This window comes from Leptonychotes weddellii, chromosome 13 (genome assembly GCF_054177405.1).
Source record: "Leptonychotes weddellii isolate Sample4059 chromosome 13, ASM5417740v2, whole genome shotgun sequence".
Lineage (NCBI taxonomy): Eukaryota > Metazoa > Chordata > Mammalia > Carnivora > Phocidae > Leptonychotes > Leptonychotes weddellii.
The window spans coordinates 58,270,816-58,289,799 of record NC_138381.1 but is presented as its reverse complement, the minus strand read 5'-3'; the positions used below and the strand labels follow the sequence as shown (position 1 = coordinate 58,289,799).

At 52.5% G+C, this 18,984-nt stretch overlaps 1 protein-coding gene and 1 pseudogene across 5 annotated transcripts in view; one reads left to right on the top strand and one right to left on the bottom strand.

Annotated features, from left to right (window-relative positions):
- Window positions 1-68: 68 nt before the first annotated feature.
- On the bottom strand, window positions 69-4,404 carry LOC102738333 (peroxisomal trans-2-enoyl-CoA reductase pseudogene; annotated as a pseudogene).
- Window positions 4,163-18,984, top strand: part of TOP3B (DNA topoisomerase III beta) — a 23,648-nt gene continuing 8,826 nt past the window's right edge. Inside the window, exons 1-11 of one of the 5 annotated variants that reach the window (XM_081801706.1) lie at window positions 4,206-4,278; window positions 5,620-5,823; window positions 8,547-8,668; window positions 10,605-10,787; window positions 11,719-11,850; window positions 13,132-13,238; window positions 13,886-13,960; window positions 15,248-15,444; window positions 15,917-16,073; window positions 16,852-16,965; window positions 18,457-18,547. In XM_081801706.1, the coding sequence (XP_081657832.1) occupies window positions 10,718-10,787; window positions 11,719-11,850; window positions 13,132-13,238; window positions 13,886-13,960; window positions 15,248-15,444; window positions 15,917-16,073; window positions 16,852-16,965; window positions 18,457-18,547 (943 nt within the window). In that variant the 5' untranslated portion in view covers window positions 4,206-4,278; window positions 5,620-5,823; window positions 8,547-8,668; window positions 10,605-10,717. Of the gene's footprint in view, window positions 4,279-5,619; window positions 5,824-8,546; window positions 8,669-10,604; window positions 10,788-11,718; window positions 11,851-13,131; window positions 13,239-13,885; window positions 13,961-15,247; window positions 15,445-15,916; window positions 16,074-16,851; window positions 16,966-18,456; window positions 18,548-18,984 lie in introns of all 5 variants that reach the window. The other 4 variants (XM_081801707.1, XM_081801705.1, XM_081801709.1 and 1 more) reach the window with 4 other exon arrangements.

Sequence of the window (18,984 nt, the reverse complement as noted above, 5' to 3'; positions counted from 1 at the left end):
CTGGTACCATGACCCCAGCTGAAGGCAGACGCCCAACTGACTGAGCCACCCAGGTGCCCCATCCAAAGTGCATTCTTGAGATGTTAAGGCATTTGGGGACAAAAGACACCTCTAGTTTCCTTAGCTTAGAGCTTGGCTTTATTCTTGGAAGACTCCTTCATCCTTTTGACAACAGAAACGTCCCCTGCTCCCTGAGGCCAGTTGTCATGATTTGGTATATCAAATACTCACATACACAAAGACCGGCCCCCGTCCACATCCACCAACTGTCCAGTAATAAAGGAAGCTGCAGGGGACAGCAGGAAGCAGACCAATGGGGAGATCTCCTCAGGAACTCCGATTTGCTTAGCTGGGATTGTCTTAAAGAACCCTCCAAATAAGTGTTTTGCCAAAGGACTACAGTTGTCTACAGCCACGGGAATAAATGACTCCAAGGGCCACACAGTTGATCCGTACTCCACTGCCGGCCCATTCTGCAGTGAAAGATTTGGTGAGGTTGTCAACCCCTGCTCTGGCAGCTCCACTATGCTCAAATCCTGGAAATCCATTCTTAGTAAGGATAATAATACTGACAATAGAGCCTCCGTGCTCTTTTATGTAAACTGCTTTGCACATGTAGAAGGTGCCGGTCAAGTTGGTTTCAATCACAGCATGCCATCCATTTGCACTGAGGTGTTTTGCGGGAGACATGAACTGGCCTCCTCCATTGTTTACAAAAAAAAAAAAAAAATGGGTCTTACCATAAATACCCAAGGTGGACTTGACCAAATTGTTCACCTCCTCTTCTTTGCCGATGTTGCATTTTATGGGCGTGATCTGAGCCTGGTTGGAGGGGGAGCAGGCTGGCCTGCAGTTCATCTGCAGTAGATTTTAATCTATCAAAGCTACAAGATGCAATGACCACATTACACCCCAGCTGCAGGAGCTCAGTCACGATGGCCTTTCTCATGCCTGTGTCCCCCCTGGTGACGATGGCCAGTTGGTCTCACAGCGGGCTGGCCACCAGGCAGCTCCTGCCTTTGCCCCAGTGCCCATCTCCTCCAAGCAGCTGAGTCCCGGGAGTGCCACGGTCACTTACATAGTAACATTTTTCATACTTAAAAAAAAATAATAGCCTGTCTAAATTACCCCGTTTTGTTTATTTATTTTTAAACATTTTATTTATTTATTTGACAGAGAGAAACACACTGAGAGGGAACACAAGTAGGGGGAGTGGGAGAGGGAGAAGCAGGCTCCCTGCTGAGCAGGAGCCCGATGCAGGGCTCGATCCCAGGACCCTGGGATCATGACCTGAGCCGAAGGCAGATGCTTAACCGACCAAGTCACCCAGGTGTCCCTATCTCGTTTTATTAAAAATAGATTCATTATCATCTTAAAAACTGACTGATATTCCATCATAATATATATATATAATAGGAGACCCTGAGAAGGAAAACCAAGACAAGAGAATAGTACAAAGTCAAGTACAAATAGTACAGATTCAAGAAAACTTCCCTTAAATTTGAAAAAGCATCTTTGAAACCATATATTCCAAGGGAAACGGTGAACCTGAGAAAGCTGATCCCAGTGACGAACACGAGGATGTATTCTAGTAAAATCAATAAACTTAAAAGAAAAAGAAATAGACTTTGGGCATCGAGGCAAAAAAAATCACGAGAGGAAGAAAAATCAGATGATCAGACTTATTGAGAGCAACATTTGATCCCAGAAGAAACTGGAATGACATATTTAAGATATTCAAGGAAGGAAAACGTGAGTGGAGGAGTTTAGGTCCAGCCAAACTGACTTCCAAGCATAAAGGCCACAGTTCTCCATATGCCATCGTCAGCCATGAAGGCAGAGATGCACGTGGAGCCGGCATACATAAGGTGTGAATCTAAACACACAAAAATGCCAGAATTGACTTACAAACCATCTTGGTGACAAGAAGGTAAAATTTACCCAGCAGATGTCATGAATGTGCTGTAAGAGCCAAAAGATTTATGTCTCACTTACCTTGGGGTCTGGAGCTCTGAGCCATGCAGGCTTAACTGAGGTGTCATAGGAGTGGCAGTAATAACTAGCTTTGTCGGGGCGCCTGGGTGGGCTCAGTTGGTTAAGCGTCTGCCTTCGGCTCGGGTCATGATCCCGGGGTCCTGGAATCAAGTCCCGCATCAGGCTCCTTGCTCAGCGGAAAGCCCGCTTCTCCCTCTCCCTGCTGCTCCCCCTGCTTGTGCTCTCTCTGTCAAATAAATAAATAAAATCTTAAAAAAAAAAAACAAAAAAACTAGCTTTGTCCTCAGCCTGGAGCCCAGCAATAGTCAGGAGGGCCCTGGTGCCCAACTTGGAGCCAGAGAACGAGTCAGGAATCCTAAGGGCTGATTGTTGTTCTTGTAGGTGAGGACTTTGGGGACCTGGCAGTTGCCGGTACAGTTTAAGGTACCACCACTATGTTGCTGCCACTTCCTGTGCAGGATATGGTGACCAGGTCTCTCAGGGACCCCGACACTGAGGCCAGCTGAGTCAGCACACACCGGGCCCCGGAGCCTGAAAAGATAAAGAGGATGAGAAAGCAGTGAGAAGCCCCGCAGCCAGTGGTTGAGAACTTGGCTTCGGGAACCTGGCTGCCTCGTCTTGAAAGCTGGCTCTGCCATTTACATCTGCGTGACCTGTCTCTTTATGTGTAAAATAAGGATAATAATGATATTAATCATTGTTGAAATGAGAATTAAAGGCACTAATAATAGAAAGTTGCCTAGAACGAGTAAGTACTGGGTGGGTTAACAGTATTATCGGGACCATGGCCCAGCCTATGCCCAACGAGAGAGAAGAGAGAGCCAAGAGTGCTCAGGTATCCCATCCACCACTACTAGGCACCTGTGCAGGAAGGAAGGAAGGTCAAAGGGGTCCTCTGAATCTGGGTCATTTGTCAACCTAAGGGTCCACAGGAAGGCCTGCCCCGCAGTTCCCTGGGAGATCTGTGCGGAGGGCTCAGCTGCAGGGCTCTCGGGGCGAGAGCAGAGGACTGCTGCAGTTTCTCAGCTCTGACAAGAACACGCTTGAGAGCCCCCAGAGCTGAGCACGCAGCGCCCCCTGCTGGGTCCAGGCCGCAGGTCCTATCTCCCGGTGCACAGAATGAACCCAAACTGCGTTAAAAGAGCGGAGGGGCTCTGGTGTTGCCTCTCTGCCAATTGGTCGCACCCCTTAGATCCAATCTTAGACCTGACTGCTATAACAGACTGTGTGGAAAACAGACTGTAGGGCGCAGGGTGCAGTCCAGGAGACCAGGAGGGAGATAGGGCTTGGATCAGGATGGTGGCAGTGGAAGCAGGGAGGATTGATTGGATCTCAAACGTATTTTGAAGACAGGGATGGCAAGATTTTCAGATGGGTCATAGGTGAGAAAAAGAGAGGAATGCAGGGTGCTTTCAAGGCACTGGGCTTGAGCAACCAGAAGGATGAAGCTGCCATTTTGGAAAAGGAGACCTTGCCAAGGAATGGATTTGGAATCAGGAGTTCTGTTTTGAAAATGAATCTCACTGTTACTTTTGATTTTTGTCATTTCCCAACCTTAATTTGACCATAAGACGTTTCTTTTTCCAGAGCATCTATCAGGGCTCCTATTCCAAAAAAGGCAGGTTGGGGAAAGTGTCTACAGGGAGCAAGGGAAATAAATGCGTGTGTACTACTATTTAAGAGATACTTAAATAAGGTCATGAAAATTATTTTAAGCTTTCCATAATCCTAATGCTTTAACAGACACAAAAAATTGCTTTTGTTGCCCAATTCGTCCTCCAGATATATTTTACAGTTCATTCATTCATTCCACAAACGTTCATAGCATTGAAAAAAGCCCGCTATACACATATCTGCAGTTTTATTTTAATTATTAACAGCATATATATATATATTTTTTCATGTTTATCATCCAGTTTTTATAATCATTATAAAATGTCATTCTTGCTCCCCCTGTGGCGGAGAAGAATAAGGTGGAGGATTTGAGGAGGCCGCGGGGAGGGGTCAGGATGGAGGTTTGGGACCCCCTCGCCACGACCTCTGTGAGGAGGAGTCTGGGTGGAGGGCCGGGGGTCCCAGCAGACCGCGCTGAGCGGGGGCCCTCTGGAGGCCGTGCTCCCGGTACGCGCCAGCCACGGAACCCGCGGACGCGGACGTGCGCGCGCCGGAAGGCAGACGAGGGGACGCCAGCGGCGGCCGGGCCCGGAAGTAGAGGTGGCTGAGCCCGCCCCCAGAGCGAAAGCCGAAGCGGGAGGCCAGGCGGGAGCTGCGGTGGGGCTTCGGGTGAGCGGCGGGCGGCGGGCTACCCCGGGAAGTGGGAAGCGCCGGCCTTTTTCGGGCACGTTTCCCGAATGCTGACCGGGCGGTCCCCAGCCCCGGGGCATGGGAAAGGATCCGGGCTTCTTGCATATTCTCGCCGCCTCTTTCCCGGAGGGGGTGGGCCCCCACCCGAGGGCTTGCAGTGGGGGTTCCGGGAGGTGATGATGGGCCAGCGCTTAGTCCGGTGCCTGGAAGGAATAGGCGCTACAGTTTATACTCCCCTTCATCGAACCGCCCTGCAGTTCTTTGAGGTGCGGTCTGTTGTCTGAATTTGTTGTCACAGGTAGGGAAACTGAGGTTCTGGGAGGCAGTGGGCCACTCGCCGTCCCCTGGGCCCCGGCTCAGTCTTGAGGGCACCCTGGTGTGTTTCTCTCAGTTGTTGTTGATGGAGATGAAGGAGGGTCCTTTTGTGAACTAATTAGCTGGAATCCAGGGGCAGTAATTTCTCGGCAGGTGAAAAGGAAGACGATGGCCTTATCTTGCTTCTCTATCACTCCCGCCTTTGGGAACAGGACGTGGAGAAAGTCCAACGTGGGCTTGATGGCCATTTAGCCCTGGGGTCCCTAGGACCTTGGCAAAGGTCACCTGACACTAGTCTGAATTGTTCTGAACCTCAGTTTACTCATAGTTAAAATTTACAAGTCCAGCCTTGTAGAGTGGTTGGCAAGATTAAACAAAGTAGCAGTTTATAGCAATTGCTTGCCTGCAGAGGAAGAGCTTTCTTTCCCTCTTTTCCTGACTCCATGGGTATTGGGTTAAGTTAGTAAGGTGGGAGATCCTAGGGCTCCAAATGCTGTTTGGACCACTGCTAGGTCTCCACTCCCAGGCTAAGTTCAGTTGTTCGTAAGACGGACAGGAAAGGACTTTATGTACTGTCCCGAAGGCCCCACACCATTGGTGGTATTGCTGGTGAGAGCTGACCAGGTAGTAACAGGCTAACCTGCTACTCTCTTTCACTTTGGGCCCTCCTAATTACAGTTCCAGTTTGGGGTGCTAACTCCCTTAGCACTTGCTGATCTCCCCTTTTGAAATAAGAGAACAAACTTCAGACTCAGCTTTAGCAGGCAACAGGATCAAACTTGATTAACCATGTAGGTTACGGAAAGAACCTGGTTCTGACCATTGATTACAGGCTTTCAGGTCCTACGAGGCTATATTACTTCCCTTTTTAAAAAAATATACATTTAAGCGTTTGTTAAAAAGCAAAAACTTAAGTGAGTAATGACTTCGGTAGAGCAAAAGGGTTTTAAGATGTTATATGGTATAATGACGGTATGATCAAAGTTTGCAAACCGTTGCTTTCAGCTTTTATTCTCCTCATTGACTTCCCTTTTGAAATTGGAGTGTGCCTTAATGGAAAAATGGAGAGGCCCCAAGATAATCACAGAAAATTAATCACAGTTAAGACTGCAGAATTCTTTTAAGACGTAGAAGCTGATGCAATTAAAAAAAAAAAAAGTACCTGGTAAGGAAGCAGAAGTTTCAACCACAACTCAGCAAACTTCCCAGGTAACTTTTGGAAAATCTTTCTCTGAGTCTTAGTTTGTTCTTTCTTGAGGTGGCTGTATCAGTTCATCACCAGAGTCCCTTTCCCAGGATCCCTTTCCCAGGATTCCATGATTCTGAATCCTTAAAGGAAGTCCTATCTCTTTCCTAGTAAATAGTGATACTGAGATCATTACAAAGTACTCATGCAGAACTGAAATATAAACTGTTGAACTAGAGCCAAAGCTGCTAAAGACCTACATGTATCAGTGTGGAATAGCAACTAGTCTGACATGTGGACAGGTGATCTGAAATCAGGACAGAGGCTGGTGTGCCTTTGTCCAGTTGTATCCCTAGCCCTGGATAAATGAGGTACTCCCTTTGAAGATGCCACAGCAAAACATTTCTCTCTAAAGGGATCTTTGGAGAAGAATCTGTTAATTCTTTACTGAAAAAGTGTTTAGGATCCTTAGGTATGAAGAGGAGTACTAGAAATACAGAACTTCTAGAAACTTTGACACCATAGGAAAAAAGGGCCCTGCCAGGCACCTTGCCCTCTGAGCTCTATTTTCTTTGACTCCTCCTCCCCACTCTAGCACCTGCAGTTTTTGCACCCTCCCACGTCCTTCCCTCCTCCTTACCCATCTTAGAGAATCATTCCCCTCAACCCCGGCCCCTCTCTGTCCCTCATACCGACCTGGCAGATCCTATCCCTGCTCAATCTAGCTCTCCCCCGGCTGTCAGCCTGCCCCCAGAGCACCTCCTGTCCTCACTGTTGACACTTGCCTTAAGAGAAGAGTGGCCCTCCTTCGGGCCAAGGACAACCACAGCTTCCTACCCTGTCACCCACCCAGAGACATCTCTCCAGCAGTTCCCTCCTTACCTCCTGCATCTTCTCTTTTCCCTCTTTCTTCGACCAGGTCTATCCTCGGACAAACATGCTGATGTATCTTCCATCTTAAAATGCAAAAGCCCACTGTTCCGTCTCCCCTCCTTCCAGGCCTTCTTGAGCTCCCCCCACTCGTGCATTTACCTCTAGCACTCACTGACGAAACAGCGCCCCTCAGGGTCACCTGGCACCTGGAAGTCTCCAGACTCCAAGGTCAGGTCTCTGCTGTCACTTCACTCGGCCTGCAGGTATCTGTAGCCTTCGACATGGTGGCTCCCCCTTGAAGTGCCTTTTCTCTGGGCTTTCAGGATCCCACCTCTCCTGAGTCAGCTCACCTCCCCTACCCCCAGCCTGGGCTCCTTTCCCGCTCTACCCGCCGCCACATGCCACCGCGTCCTCCAGCAGGCAGCTCACATTTAACACACCTGACGATGCAGCTCCTGCATCTTCATCCCGGGCTGCTCCTTCCTCCTAGTTCCCATCTCAACAAATGGGAATCCCGTCCTATAACTGGCTAGGCCAAAAGCCCTGGAGTCATTCTCCACTCACCTCACTTCCCGTTCCCAGTCCTGTTCCTGTTGTCTGAATTTGTTGTCACAGGTAGGGAAACTGAGGTTCTGGGAGGCAGTGGGCCACTCGCCGTCCCCTGGGCCCCGGCTCAGTCTTGAGGGCACCCTGGTGTGTTTCTCTCAGTTGTTGTTGATGGAGATGAAGGAGGGTCCTTTTGTGAACTAATTAGCTGGAATCCAGGGGCAGTAATTTCTCAGCAGGTGAAAAGGAAGACGATGGCCTTATCTTGCTTCTCTATCACTCCCACCTCCTGCGGAATCTGCCCAGACCCCAAGCTTCCCTCAGCACCTCCGCCACTGCTCCCCAGGGGCCCAGTGACTCCCTTCTTCAAGCAGCCAGAGGAATCCCTTGAACACTTGGAGTCAGGTCATCCTGCTCCTGCGCTACCTCCCAGTTCCCTCAGGGCAAACCCAAAGTCCAAAGCCACCCTCCCCACTGTCCCCCAAACCTCCCTGGACTTCCCCCAGATATTGCAGGGCTCACCCTTCAGTCCCTCCCCACCCCGGCTCTGTTTCACCCCATGTGGCACATGGCGACACGTATTGAGCATGTAGTAGGTGCTCAGTAAATAATTGTGGGATGATTGAATTAATTCCCAGCAGTGGGATTGCTGGGGATGTGCTCCTGGAGTTCTGAGAGACATCGTCAAATCGCTCCACGTAGAGGTCTTTCCAATTGAACTTACACCACCTCTGTTCGAGTTTGCCTGTCACCAGACCCTCACCCACCTGTGTGCTCATCCTGTGATCATTGCTGGTGAGACAGGCACAAGTTCATTTTACCCCTAATTTACCGTGATGGGTGTTATTGGCCATCATATCACAAACGGCCGATTTCCTCATTATTTAGGAAATATTATTTAGGAATATTATTTAGGAAGTTATTTTAGCAACTAAAATCATTGCTAAAAATAAGAAAACAGCAGTCTAGCTGGGGAAAAATGGCATTCATTCACAGAAAAGGAAGGCAAATGCTTTTAAACATGAAGAGGTGTGTTTCTGTGCTTCTGAAATCCTTAGGTGTCTTCCGCTTTTCATACCAAAGTTTATGTTCTCTTCTAGTATTTTTCTAGTTTCATCTTTTTGCTCAAATTTCTGCTAGATCTGGAATCTGTTTTGGTGGAAAGTGTAAAGTAGGAGTCTAGCTTTAACCGCCCCACCACCACCAAAGGTTGCCCAGTTGTCTCAGTAGATGTTGAGTTGTTGTTTATTACGATGTCATATCTGTCAACGTCAAGGCCATATGTATAATGATCAAAAAGGAGAGGGCTTGTGTTTCTTTTATTTAGCCAGCAGGAATTAAGTGTCCTGTAGCAGTTTTGGAACCAGCTGTCACAGTTGCCAACAGTGATCCAGACCTCAGGCCACTAATGCGCTGCTGGGGAGATGAGACAGTAACTAACCACGGCAGGTGCGCAGTCTGTTGTAATAGGCGGGGGGACAGCAGGAAGCTTCTCGGCCTGCCAGTGGGTGCTGGGAGAGCTCTTTAAACAACAGTTAGCAGTAGAGCCGGGCTTTCAGGCGGTCAAGCTGCATTCTCTGGGTTTGGCGGTACATTCCAAGCAAGGGAACAGAGGCTTGGGAACAGTGGTGTCTAGTTTAACTGGCCAGAGGATGGTCTGCAAGGCTAGAGGTTGCGTGGGGCAGGCAGGAAGGTAGATCGGAGCCCATTGGAAAAGGGCTGTCGAGTTCTGCTGAGGTCTGGATTTCCTGGCCAGTGGGTCTCAGGCCTAGTTTTGGATCAGAACGATCTGGGTAACATGGCCTGGCATCTGCATTTTATAAAATGTCCCAGAGCAGGGCGCCTGGGTGGCTCAGTCAGTTGAGCATCTGACAACTCCTGATTTCGGCGCGGGTGGTGATCTCAGGGTCCTGGGATCATGAGCCCCGGGTTGGGCTCCCTGCTTAGCGGGGAGTCTGCTTCTCTCTCTCTCCCTCTGTCCCTCCCCTGCTTGTGCGCTCTTTCTCTCTCTCTCAAGTAAGTCTTAAAAACAAAAACAAAAAAATGTCCCAGGGCATCCCGATTCTCAGCTGAGGTGGAGGGGCTGCTCTCAGCCCTGGGGAGCAAAGAGAACTGTGCCCTAGGAGGAGGGCCAGCCATCTGCCCTACCCCAGCCTATCAGTCCAGATCCAAAGGCCCCAAAGTCTTCCTAAGACTGACCTGAGGTCATGGAGCCACATCAGCTTCTCCCAAAGGAACCCAAATTCCCAAGGTGTTCATCTCTAAGCCAGTTCCATTGCCCTGGTTTGTCCAATGTCTTCAAGTTTCCCTAACTTCTTTTTCTTACCTCAGGTTTGTTTCTGTTTGTTTTTTAAATAAACTCTACACCCAATGTGGGGCTTGAACTCACAACCCTGAGATCAAGAGTTGCGTGCTTTACTGACTGAGCCAGCCAAGCACCCCTATTTTGGGGGTTTGGGCGTTTTTGGTTTTGTTTTTTTACTTTTTTTGGTTTTGTTTTGTTTTAAAGATTTTATTTATTCATTTATTTGAGAGACAGAAAGAGCTGAGCAGGGGGAGGGGCAGAGGGAGAGGGGAAGCAGACTCTCCGCTGAGCAAGGAGCCTGACATCGGGCTTGACCCCAGGACCTCAAGATCATGACCTAAGCAGAAGGCAGCTGCTTAACCAACTGAGCCACCCAGGTGCCCCTTTTTTGTTTTGTTTTGTTTTGTTTTTAAGTAGGCTCCATGCCCAGTGTGGAGCCCAACACAGGGCTTGAACTCACAATCTTGAGATCAAGACCTCAGCTGAGATCAAGAGTCGGACGCTTAACCGACTGAGACACCCAGACGCCCCAAAGAAATTTATTTGTTTTTTGGGGTGTCTTTTTAATTTTTTAATTTTTTATTTATTATTATTTTTTTAATGTTTTTTATTTATTTATTCATGAAAGTCAGAGAGAGAGAGGCAGAGGCAGAGGGAGAAGCAGGCTCCCCGCCTAGCAGGGAGCCCGATGCGGGACTCGATCCCAGGACCCTGGGATCATGACCTGAGCCGAAGGCAGACGCTTAACCATCTGAGCCACCCAGGCGCCCCGGGGTGTTTTTTTTTAAAGATTTATTTATTTGAGAGAGAGAGAGCACGTGCGAGCGGGGGTAGGGGCAGAGAGAGAGGGAGAGAGAAACCAAGTAGACTCCCCACTGAGCGTGGAGACCAACGAGGGGCTCAATCTCACGACCCTCAGATCAGACCCGAGCTGAAACCAAGAGTCTCAAACCAAGATGCTCAACCAACTACACCGCCCAGATGCCCCTGTTTTTCATTTTTTTAAGTGAGTTTCCTTCTTAGTGGTAGAGGTTCCATTGGAAGTATCTCTGTTTTCAGTGTGTCTCTTCTTCTCTTCAGGAGTCAGCGCTGACAGTAGTGTTGAGCTGCAGAAGAGAAGTTTCTGACCTTCATTGCCATCTCTCTGAGACTGGAGTGTGAAGGGCCGAAGCCCCTGGCAGCTTTAACACAAGATGAAGACCGTGCTCATGGTTGCAGAAAAGCCATCCTTGGCCCAGTCCATTGCTAAAATCCTCTCTCGAGGTAGGGAGGATAGCCCTCGGAGGGGGCACTGTAAGCATGGTCGTTTCTTTCTTTCCCCAAGCGTGACCCAGCCTCTGGAGCTGACGTGCTTCAGGACAGCGGGCACCACTGCAGCCCCTCGGTACTGGTCACTGTGGGATGCACTTACTGCCGCAGCCGGTGCGGGCCAGGGCTGGGACTCCCAAGGGATCCAGGCCGAGGTCACAGAGGCAAGCCCCTGTAAGAGCACTGCGCCTATCAGGCTGTTGGGCGTAAGCAGCAACCAGCCCTGGTAACTCACACAGAAAGAGAATTCACTGGAAGGAAGAAGACAGAGCTAGGAGCCCACCCTAGTCTAAGTCTGACCCCGAACTTAGACCCCAGAGTCAGTCTGAGGCCATGCCACGGACACTGTCACCCCAGGACTCTTGCCCCTGCCTTGAACCGCTACCTCTGCAGCTGGTGTGCCTCGCGTCACTCGAGAGTAGCCACCAGGCTGACCCTTGTCTACAGCCCTCCTGAGACACCAGGCTAGCCCCGCTCCGGCTACTGAGGCAGCGGGTAGGGTGCTGCTTCCCTTCGTATCTCTGAATTCCCTGCAGACAGGAAGGGTGCCTGGGTGCTGGGTACCTAGAAATGGCACACGCCCACCGTGACCTCCCCTGGGCTAGGACAGCAGGCTGGCTTCTCTCCGAAGGGAAGGGGAGAGCTGAGAAGTGCCCAGTCCCCAGAGCCCAAGGGCCGTCAGTGGGGAGCATGAGAAGACATCGAGGGACTTGATAATGAGGAGGCCCCCAGAGGCCTTCGAGTGAAGTTGGAAAGAAGTGAGGCAGAAAATGCAGCGAAGGGCCCAAGAGTGCCTGCTCTTGAGAGCGTTCAGAGAGGGCGCTCCTGGCCTTCAGCCGACCCAGGGCTCTGCATGGCGAGCCATCACTGTACTTCTCCCTTGCAGGAAACATGTCCTCACACAAAGGGCTGAACGGAACGTGCTCAGTGCACGAGTACAGCGGGACCTTCGCTGGCCAGTCCGTCCGCTTCAAGATGACGTCTGTCTGTGGTCACGTGATGACCTTGGACTTCCTGGGTGAGCCCCCAAGCCCCTGCCCACCCCCCATCCCTCTGAGGGAAGCCCTGCAGAGTGCTGCCGTGGGTCTAGTTAGAGCCAGGGGAGGGCTTCAGGCAGAGAAGCGTGTGCAGAACCCATGAGTCCTGAGGCCAACGGATCATGAAGAGGTGACCCAGGGTCCCTGGGTGAGGTGCCCAGAACCCGGGTTTTGGAGCTTAGTGCCCCCTGGGTCCCCATCCCAGAGACACCCCTTAGTCACTGCATGCCCTATGCTCCTTCTTCCTGTGCTTCCTAGAGGTGGTGAATGCCCAACTCAGGGGGGCCTGGCCCATGCAGGCATTCAGGAGGTGGTTCCTGCTGAATGTAACTGTTGCCCAGTGGTCATTCGGTGGCCGTCATTGTCATCCTTGTATCTTTGCTATCTGTCACCTTGGAAGAGCCAGCTTTAGTGACCCAGCAGAGCCAGGTGCAGGGCCCTGTGGTTGACAAGAGTCCGGCCTGGGCTCTGACCCCTGCTCCAGGGGCTCATGGGCTGGGACTGGGGCCTCTATGAGTTTCTGTCCCACATGGGTGAAGTGGTTCTTCCGACGGTGCCATCCACTTCCCAGGATTGTTTGAGGACTCAGTGTGACCGTGAAAGGTAGAGAGCTTAGCATACAACAAAGTCTCAACACTTCTTGCTGCTCAGTGACAACAATGACATTGATTCAGTTGTGTGGCCAAGCATTTGGACTCTTGAGTTTTGTCACCAGCCAGCAGGTGGGGAGCTGGGATTTGAATTTGACTCTATCTGACCCCGTTCTCCCAGGCTGCACGAAATGGGGACTAAAAGAAAGAGCGCTCAGTGCTTAGTAGGTGGAGGTACCAGTCATGAGGCTCAAAAGATTGATTTCCCACGGGGATCATCTGAGCCCCTGGCCTGTGTGCGGTCACGTGCTGGGTGGGGGGAGAGTTGCAGAAATTCAGGCTGGGAGAGAAGGCAGAAGTATGAGTGGTGTGGTTCGGTGCTCTGGCAAAGTGAGCCAGCCCAGGAATGGCACTGCCAGCCACAGGGCACGTCCTGAAGTGAGGCTGGGGCAGCGGTGGCCCTGGCCAGGGGTGGCTCCTGGGGGTGGCCACGGTGTGGTGTCACCTCAGCAGCCCAGGGGAACGAAGGCCCAGCTCTGCCTCCAGTTGTGGGGCTGTCCTGGGCAAATTGTTCAAGCCGTCCCTTTCCTCCTGGGGTTACGACCATTGCAGAGGTCAAGCTCTGTGAGCCAAGAAGTGTGATTCAGATGTCACTGTGGCTGTGGTTTGTAGGAAAGTACAACAAATGGGATAAGGTGGACCCCGCAGAGCTGTTCAGCCAAGCGCCAACAGAGAAGAAGGAAGCTAACCCCAAGCTGAACATGGTGAAGTTCCTGCAGGTGTGTGGGGCGGGCTAGGGCACCGACATCTGGGAAGCCTCCATCCGGGGCCTCCGGCACTGCAGGCGGCCTCCCGGGTCCTTCCCCCTTTCATGAACCTGGAGGCTTTCGCTGGAAGCCCTGGGCGGGCCTCCCCACCCTTTCTTTGAGCGCCCCCTGCTGGCCCATGAGGCACCTTTCAGGCCTGTTCCTCGCCTTAGAACCATTGACTGGCCCACCAGGGCAGCCCTGTCACTCAGCCCTGGAGAGCAGAAATTCTGCTTTTTAAATTGTGTGGTGGTGGTGGTTTTTCTAGTTTTAAAACAAATGCATACGTATTATGGAAAATATTAGAAAGTAGAAGGAAGAAAAAATTATCTATAATCACACGACCTAAGACAACCACCATTAACCTTTAAGCTTATCTCATTTCAGCCCTCTTCCGTGCGGTTTTTGGGGTTAAGATGATATTGCATTTATAACCATTTTGTGTCCAAAAAACTAAGTTCAGAGCAAAGTTCTCTGAGTGGCGAAGGCAGCCTCACTGCCCAGGCGCCGCTCTGGGCACCCGTCCTGCTCCGCGGGGCTCAGGGACTGGGTGGGAGCACCGTGGGTGGGCATTGCGGGCCGGGCCACGGAGGTGCCAGTCGCTGTGTGCTGCGTGGCAGGTGGAGGGCAAAGGCTGCGACTACATCGTGCTGTGGCTGGACTGTGACAAGGAGGGGGAGAACATCTGCTTTGAGGTGAGAGGGGGGCCCACTGCGGTCCTCACTTCGGGCCTTCCTGCCAGCCGTACCCGCAGTCACCCCATTCCGGGGGCTGCAGCCCAGGAATCCACTACATTGCCTTAGAAATGCCTTTTCTTTCCTCCTTTATTTTGGAAACTGCAGAGACACTTTCAAACGTATGGACTCTACCAAGGGCGAAGGGGTGTTACTTCCCCTGCTGGGGTGCACTGTGTGAGCAAACAGAAAGGGCAGAATTTTCTTGGTGGATAGGAGAGCGTTGGTTTTCAGCATCCGAGGCTACTGGGCACCTCTCAGGGACCTTCGGCCGAGGCTGGTTGCCACTCGGCCGCGTTCCTCGCTCCTTTCCTCAGCTCCGGCCTTCACTGTCCTCGCCCCACCCAAGATGCCCTCGAGCCTGCCTCGCCTGCAGCTGTGGCGCCCTCACGTGGGTCCTGACTGCAGGTGTCCTCTGGTGCCGCTCACCCTCCTGCCTCTGCATCCCCAGCTCTCACCTGGGGCCTGGCACACCTTGGGGCTCAGGAAATGCTTCCTGTGTGACAGAGGGAGCTCGGGGCACCCCCTGTTCCACAGCACCCTCAGTAAACACGATTACGCTTTGTCCCTTCCCAGACACTCGTCTCCCGGCCCTTCCCCTACAGGGTTGCTCCTCCCCTGGGGGGCCTTTGCATCTGGGGGTGGAGGCTCATGGGGCTTTCTCCCCTCCGAAACGAAAGCACCTCTTCCCCATATACTGCATGGCCTTCCTAGTGAGTCTGGCTCCAGGCCCCACGCTGTGCTTTAGCCCTGAGCCCCCCAAAGCTCCCACTTTGGGAGTCCCCTGTGCCCTCCCCGTTCCTGCCCTTTGCCTTTTCCTCCTCATTCTGTTTTCCTTCCCTGGCTTTTCTTCAGTCTCTTAAAAGTTCCACCCACCCCTCTAGAGGCACTCTGCCTTCTAGAAGGAAAGGAGATGGGTCAAGTGGGGTGGCTTTCGTGACTGCGCCCCCTGGCGTCCGTGGCATTAGCATTTCCTGGTTTAGCGGGGATGAAAGCAGAAGGAAGAGAGAGAGGGTGGTAGGAAGGAGGGGGGTGTTTGAACAGGTTTGTCAGCGGAAGCAAAGGAAGCCATGTAGCAGGAGTGCTGTGGAGAGACTGAAGCTTCTGGACGGGGAAGGGGACGGAGGAGGGAGAGGGAGTCACGCACAGCGAGGTTTGGCCAGGACAGGAGCCGCGGCCTCACAGGTGGGACACAGAGCTGGGGGCAGAGGCCTCCGAGGTGGGTGACCGCTGGGCCGCCTCCCCCAGGTCCTAGACGCTGTGCTGCCGGTCATGAATCCAACCCATGGTGGCGAAAAGACAGTGTACAGGGCCAGGTTCAGCTCCATCACGGACACGGACATCTGCGCCGCCATGGCCCGCCTGGGCGAGCCCGACCACAACGAGGCGCTGTCGGTGGACGCCAGGCAAGAGCTGGACCTGCGCATCGGCTGTGCGTTCACCAGGTACTGGCTGCCTGCCCTTTGGCTAGAGCCCCTGTCTCGCCGGTCCCCACTGGCCGCCCTGGGCCTGGTTAGCTCTAGGCCAATGTCAACATTGTATGAAGGAAACGATCTAGCTGATTTAGACCACACAGGGCACCACATGATGAACGGGGTGTTTGTCTACACTGTGTGGGTCTTGAGAAGAGGGTGGAGGGGATTGAATGGAATAAAAGGGTTTCCCAGCCCCATCTACTCTTCTCTCTTGCCTTCCCCGCCATGTGTGCCACAACACAAAACACACACACGATTCCTCTCTACCCACACACACCCTCCCCAGGCCCCCTGCTGAGCGTGTCCTCACCCTGTCCCCTGTCTTCTGAGCAGGGCGCCGCCACCAGCTGGCCCGGTGCTGGACTCACATGGCTGGTGAATGATGGTGTCTGGAGTGAATCCATGACCAGAATACCTTTCTCTGCCCCGTGCCTCCTTGTAGGTTTCAAACTAAGTACTTCCAGGGAAAATACGGCAATCTGGACAGCTCCCTCATCTCCTTTGGGCCATGTCAAACCCCTACCCTGGGCTTCTGCGTGGAGAGACATGATAAAATCCAGTCCTTCAAACCGGAGACCTACTGGGTGCTGCAGGCCAAGGTTTGCTTTCCCTTCCCTATGCACACTGGGTCTTCCCGGGTTCAGGCTATGGACTCTGAGGGTCTTCCATCATCATCATAGCCTTGCAAGCCCCCCAGGCCACGGGCACAGAGGAGGGAGGCCAGATTGGTCTGCGGGGTGCCCAGAGAAGGGAACCCAGCCTACATAGGCCTGGATGCATTGAACTTAGAGAAGCAGGAATGAAGTCCGCTTTGGCAGTGCGGAGAGGCAGGTCACGCCTCAGGGCCGTCAGCTGTGATGGTCAGGTCCAAGGTCTGGACTGAGGGCCATAGGCCAGTGACTTCAAACTTTTTGAAGCCTTAGAACCCTTTCTTCAAATAAAATCCTCCACATAAGCTGCTTATAAGATTTAAATCACACAGAGCTGGTCTGGTTGACATAGGGCTGGGGACCCCCAGAAGGGCCACACCTCGTGCTGGCCAGGCCTTAGAGGGTTGGCAGGGATGGTGTTTGAGGTGGAGGTTCCCACACTCCTTAAGGACACAGCAGCCTCGGCTTCAGGCTCCCCTTGTGAGACCACCTCCCTAATCTCAGGGGAGAGGCCTGGAATCAGAGCAGCCTTCCCTTGGGGTGGGGCGGGGTCTCTGCCTGCGTGTCTGTGTACCTGCGCACACCTGTACAGGTAGGCTCGTGAGACGTAGGGACGGGACCGTTTTCCTCCAGACAAGGAGCTGCTTCATCTACTCAGTTCTCTTCCCTGGCAGTGTGCTCACCTGGATATTTTCTTTCCCGACTTCTTTTACCCTTTTTCCTGCAGGTTAATGTGGATAAAGACAGGTCTCTTCTCTTGGACTGGGACCGAGTGCGAGTGTTCGACCGGGAGATCGCACAGATGTTTTTAAACCTGACAAAGCTGGAGAAGGAAGCCCAGGTGGGCCTGCGCCGCCCACATCTGTCATGTTTGCTCTGGGTGGGAGTAGGCTTCTAGGTGCCTCTGGCTGGAAGAGCACCTCGTGACCTAGGGTCCCGTCTTTGTCTCCTTTTTGGAAACAGACGTGTTTCGGAAAGGACAGTTACTGACGCTTGCGGTCACTGCGGTGTGCCATGCCCCTGCTCCGCCCTGGGCACTGCCCCACATCCGCCACCTGCCAGCCCCTTTCCACGTGACCCCAGGGGCGTTCTCGCCTTTTGGCAGGACTCCATTTCACACAGAGGTCCCTTTTCTGTGATATTGAATGCTAACAGCTCCAGAGGGACCTGTGTGCACATCAGTGGCCCTGTCCGGGGTCCCACAGCTAGCATGGGATGTCCCCACCTCGGTCAGCTTTCATGGCCTTTATGGTACTGTGGCTCTTACTCAGGGTCTTTATGAATTTGAGGGTCACGTGCTTGGCTGTTAGAAGAGGGTGATGAGGGGCTGGGTGCCCCAGGTGGAGGAGTTCCACCACCATTACCTGAAGCCTTACCAGCTACCAGAGTCGTGGAGGTGCGGCTTGGTCTCCTTCAGCCGCCTCCTCTTATCCTTTTCAAGCTTTCTTTGGGTGCCCTCTGCTCAGCTATGCAGTTGACTCAGGCTTCCAGAACTTTCTCCAAAGCTGCTTCATACTTTTATCTTCGGTCATGTTCCTCAAGAGACCCCCTCACCACCATCTCCAGATCTCACCCACAGTGACCCCAGCCTCCACTATAGCACACACCCATTTTGGCCTAAATTCGCCCCCACGTTTGTCCATCTGGAATTCAGAAGGCACTGCACTGACCCGTGGCCAGGTCTCCATGGGATTGGGAGGGGCAAGGCGTCAGAGTTGAGTTGTTTGGATTGTTTTTGCCACGGGCAAAACAGTCGTCCCTTCTGACAGCCGTTCAAGCCCAGAGTTTGAAGCTGACCGGTATTTTATTTAAACTGCATGGTGTTTACAAATACTTAAAATAGTTACCAACATTAGAAAATTACAAGATTTCACGTAAGAGTCCGGATTTGCAGCTTTTGTTGATGACCTGGAAGATGGAGCAACACCAGTAGGCCCTGGTGGGAGTGCTCGGGTGCAGCAAAGGGTAAGTGGCTGCCCCCAAGGTGGGCCCGTGCTCCGTGGCCTGGCCCAGGCCTCATCTGCCATCCCCCTGGCCTGGCCACCACTGGCTCCTGGAGGATTTTGAGTTTGCAACCCCTTCTCCTGGCTCTTTGCCATTCTTCCAAGTTTTCTCTTTCCCTAGAAATTCTCTAGAAAAGAATTTTTTTTCTTTTTCCCTTCCTGGGCCTAAATAAATATTCAAGTCTTGAGACCACTGTGAAGAGTGAAATCGAGAAGCAGGGAGACCAAATGAATGAAACGAGACCCTTTGCCCACACATCCGGGTTCTCTGTTACGGCATCTTTCCCCCTGCCACCCGAATCCCTGAATCTGTTCTGTCTTCTATTTAGGTGGAGGCCACAAGCAAGAAAGAGAAGGCAAAGCAGAGGCCCCTCGCCCTGAACACTGTGGAGATGCTGCGAGTAGCTAGCTCTTCTCTGGGTATGTAAGCGCGTTCCTCTAAAGCCCACAAAAGACTTCTCGGGACAGGCACGCGGTGAGCCATTCAGCCCTGGTGCGCGGTGCCTGGGAATGCAGGCAGTGCTGATGCTCTCACCTATGCCAGCACTCTCCCTCCATGCTCACCTGCGCCAGGTGCCCCCACTCTGCGCTCACCTGTGCCGAGGCCCCTTGCTCTGCGCTCACCTGTGCCGAGGCCCCTTGCTCTGTGCTCACCTGTGCCGAGTGCCCCCACTCTGTGCTCATCTGTGCCAAGGCCTCTTGCTCTGTGCTCACCTGTGCCGAGTGCCCCCTGCTCTGTGCTCTCCTGTGCCAAGCTCCCTCACTCTGCTCACCTGTGCCGAGGCCTCTTGCTCTGTGCTCACCTGTGCCGAGCGCCCCCACTCTGTGCTCACCTGTTCCGAGGCCCCTTGCTCTGC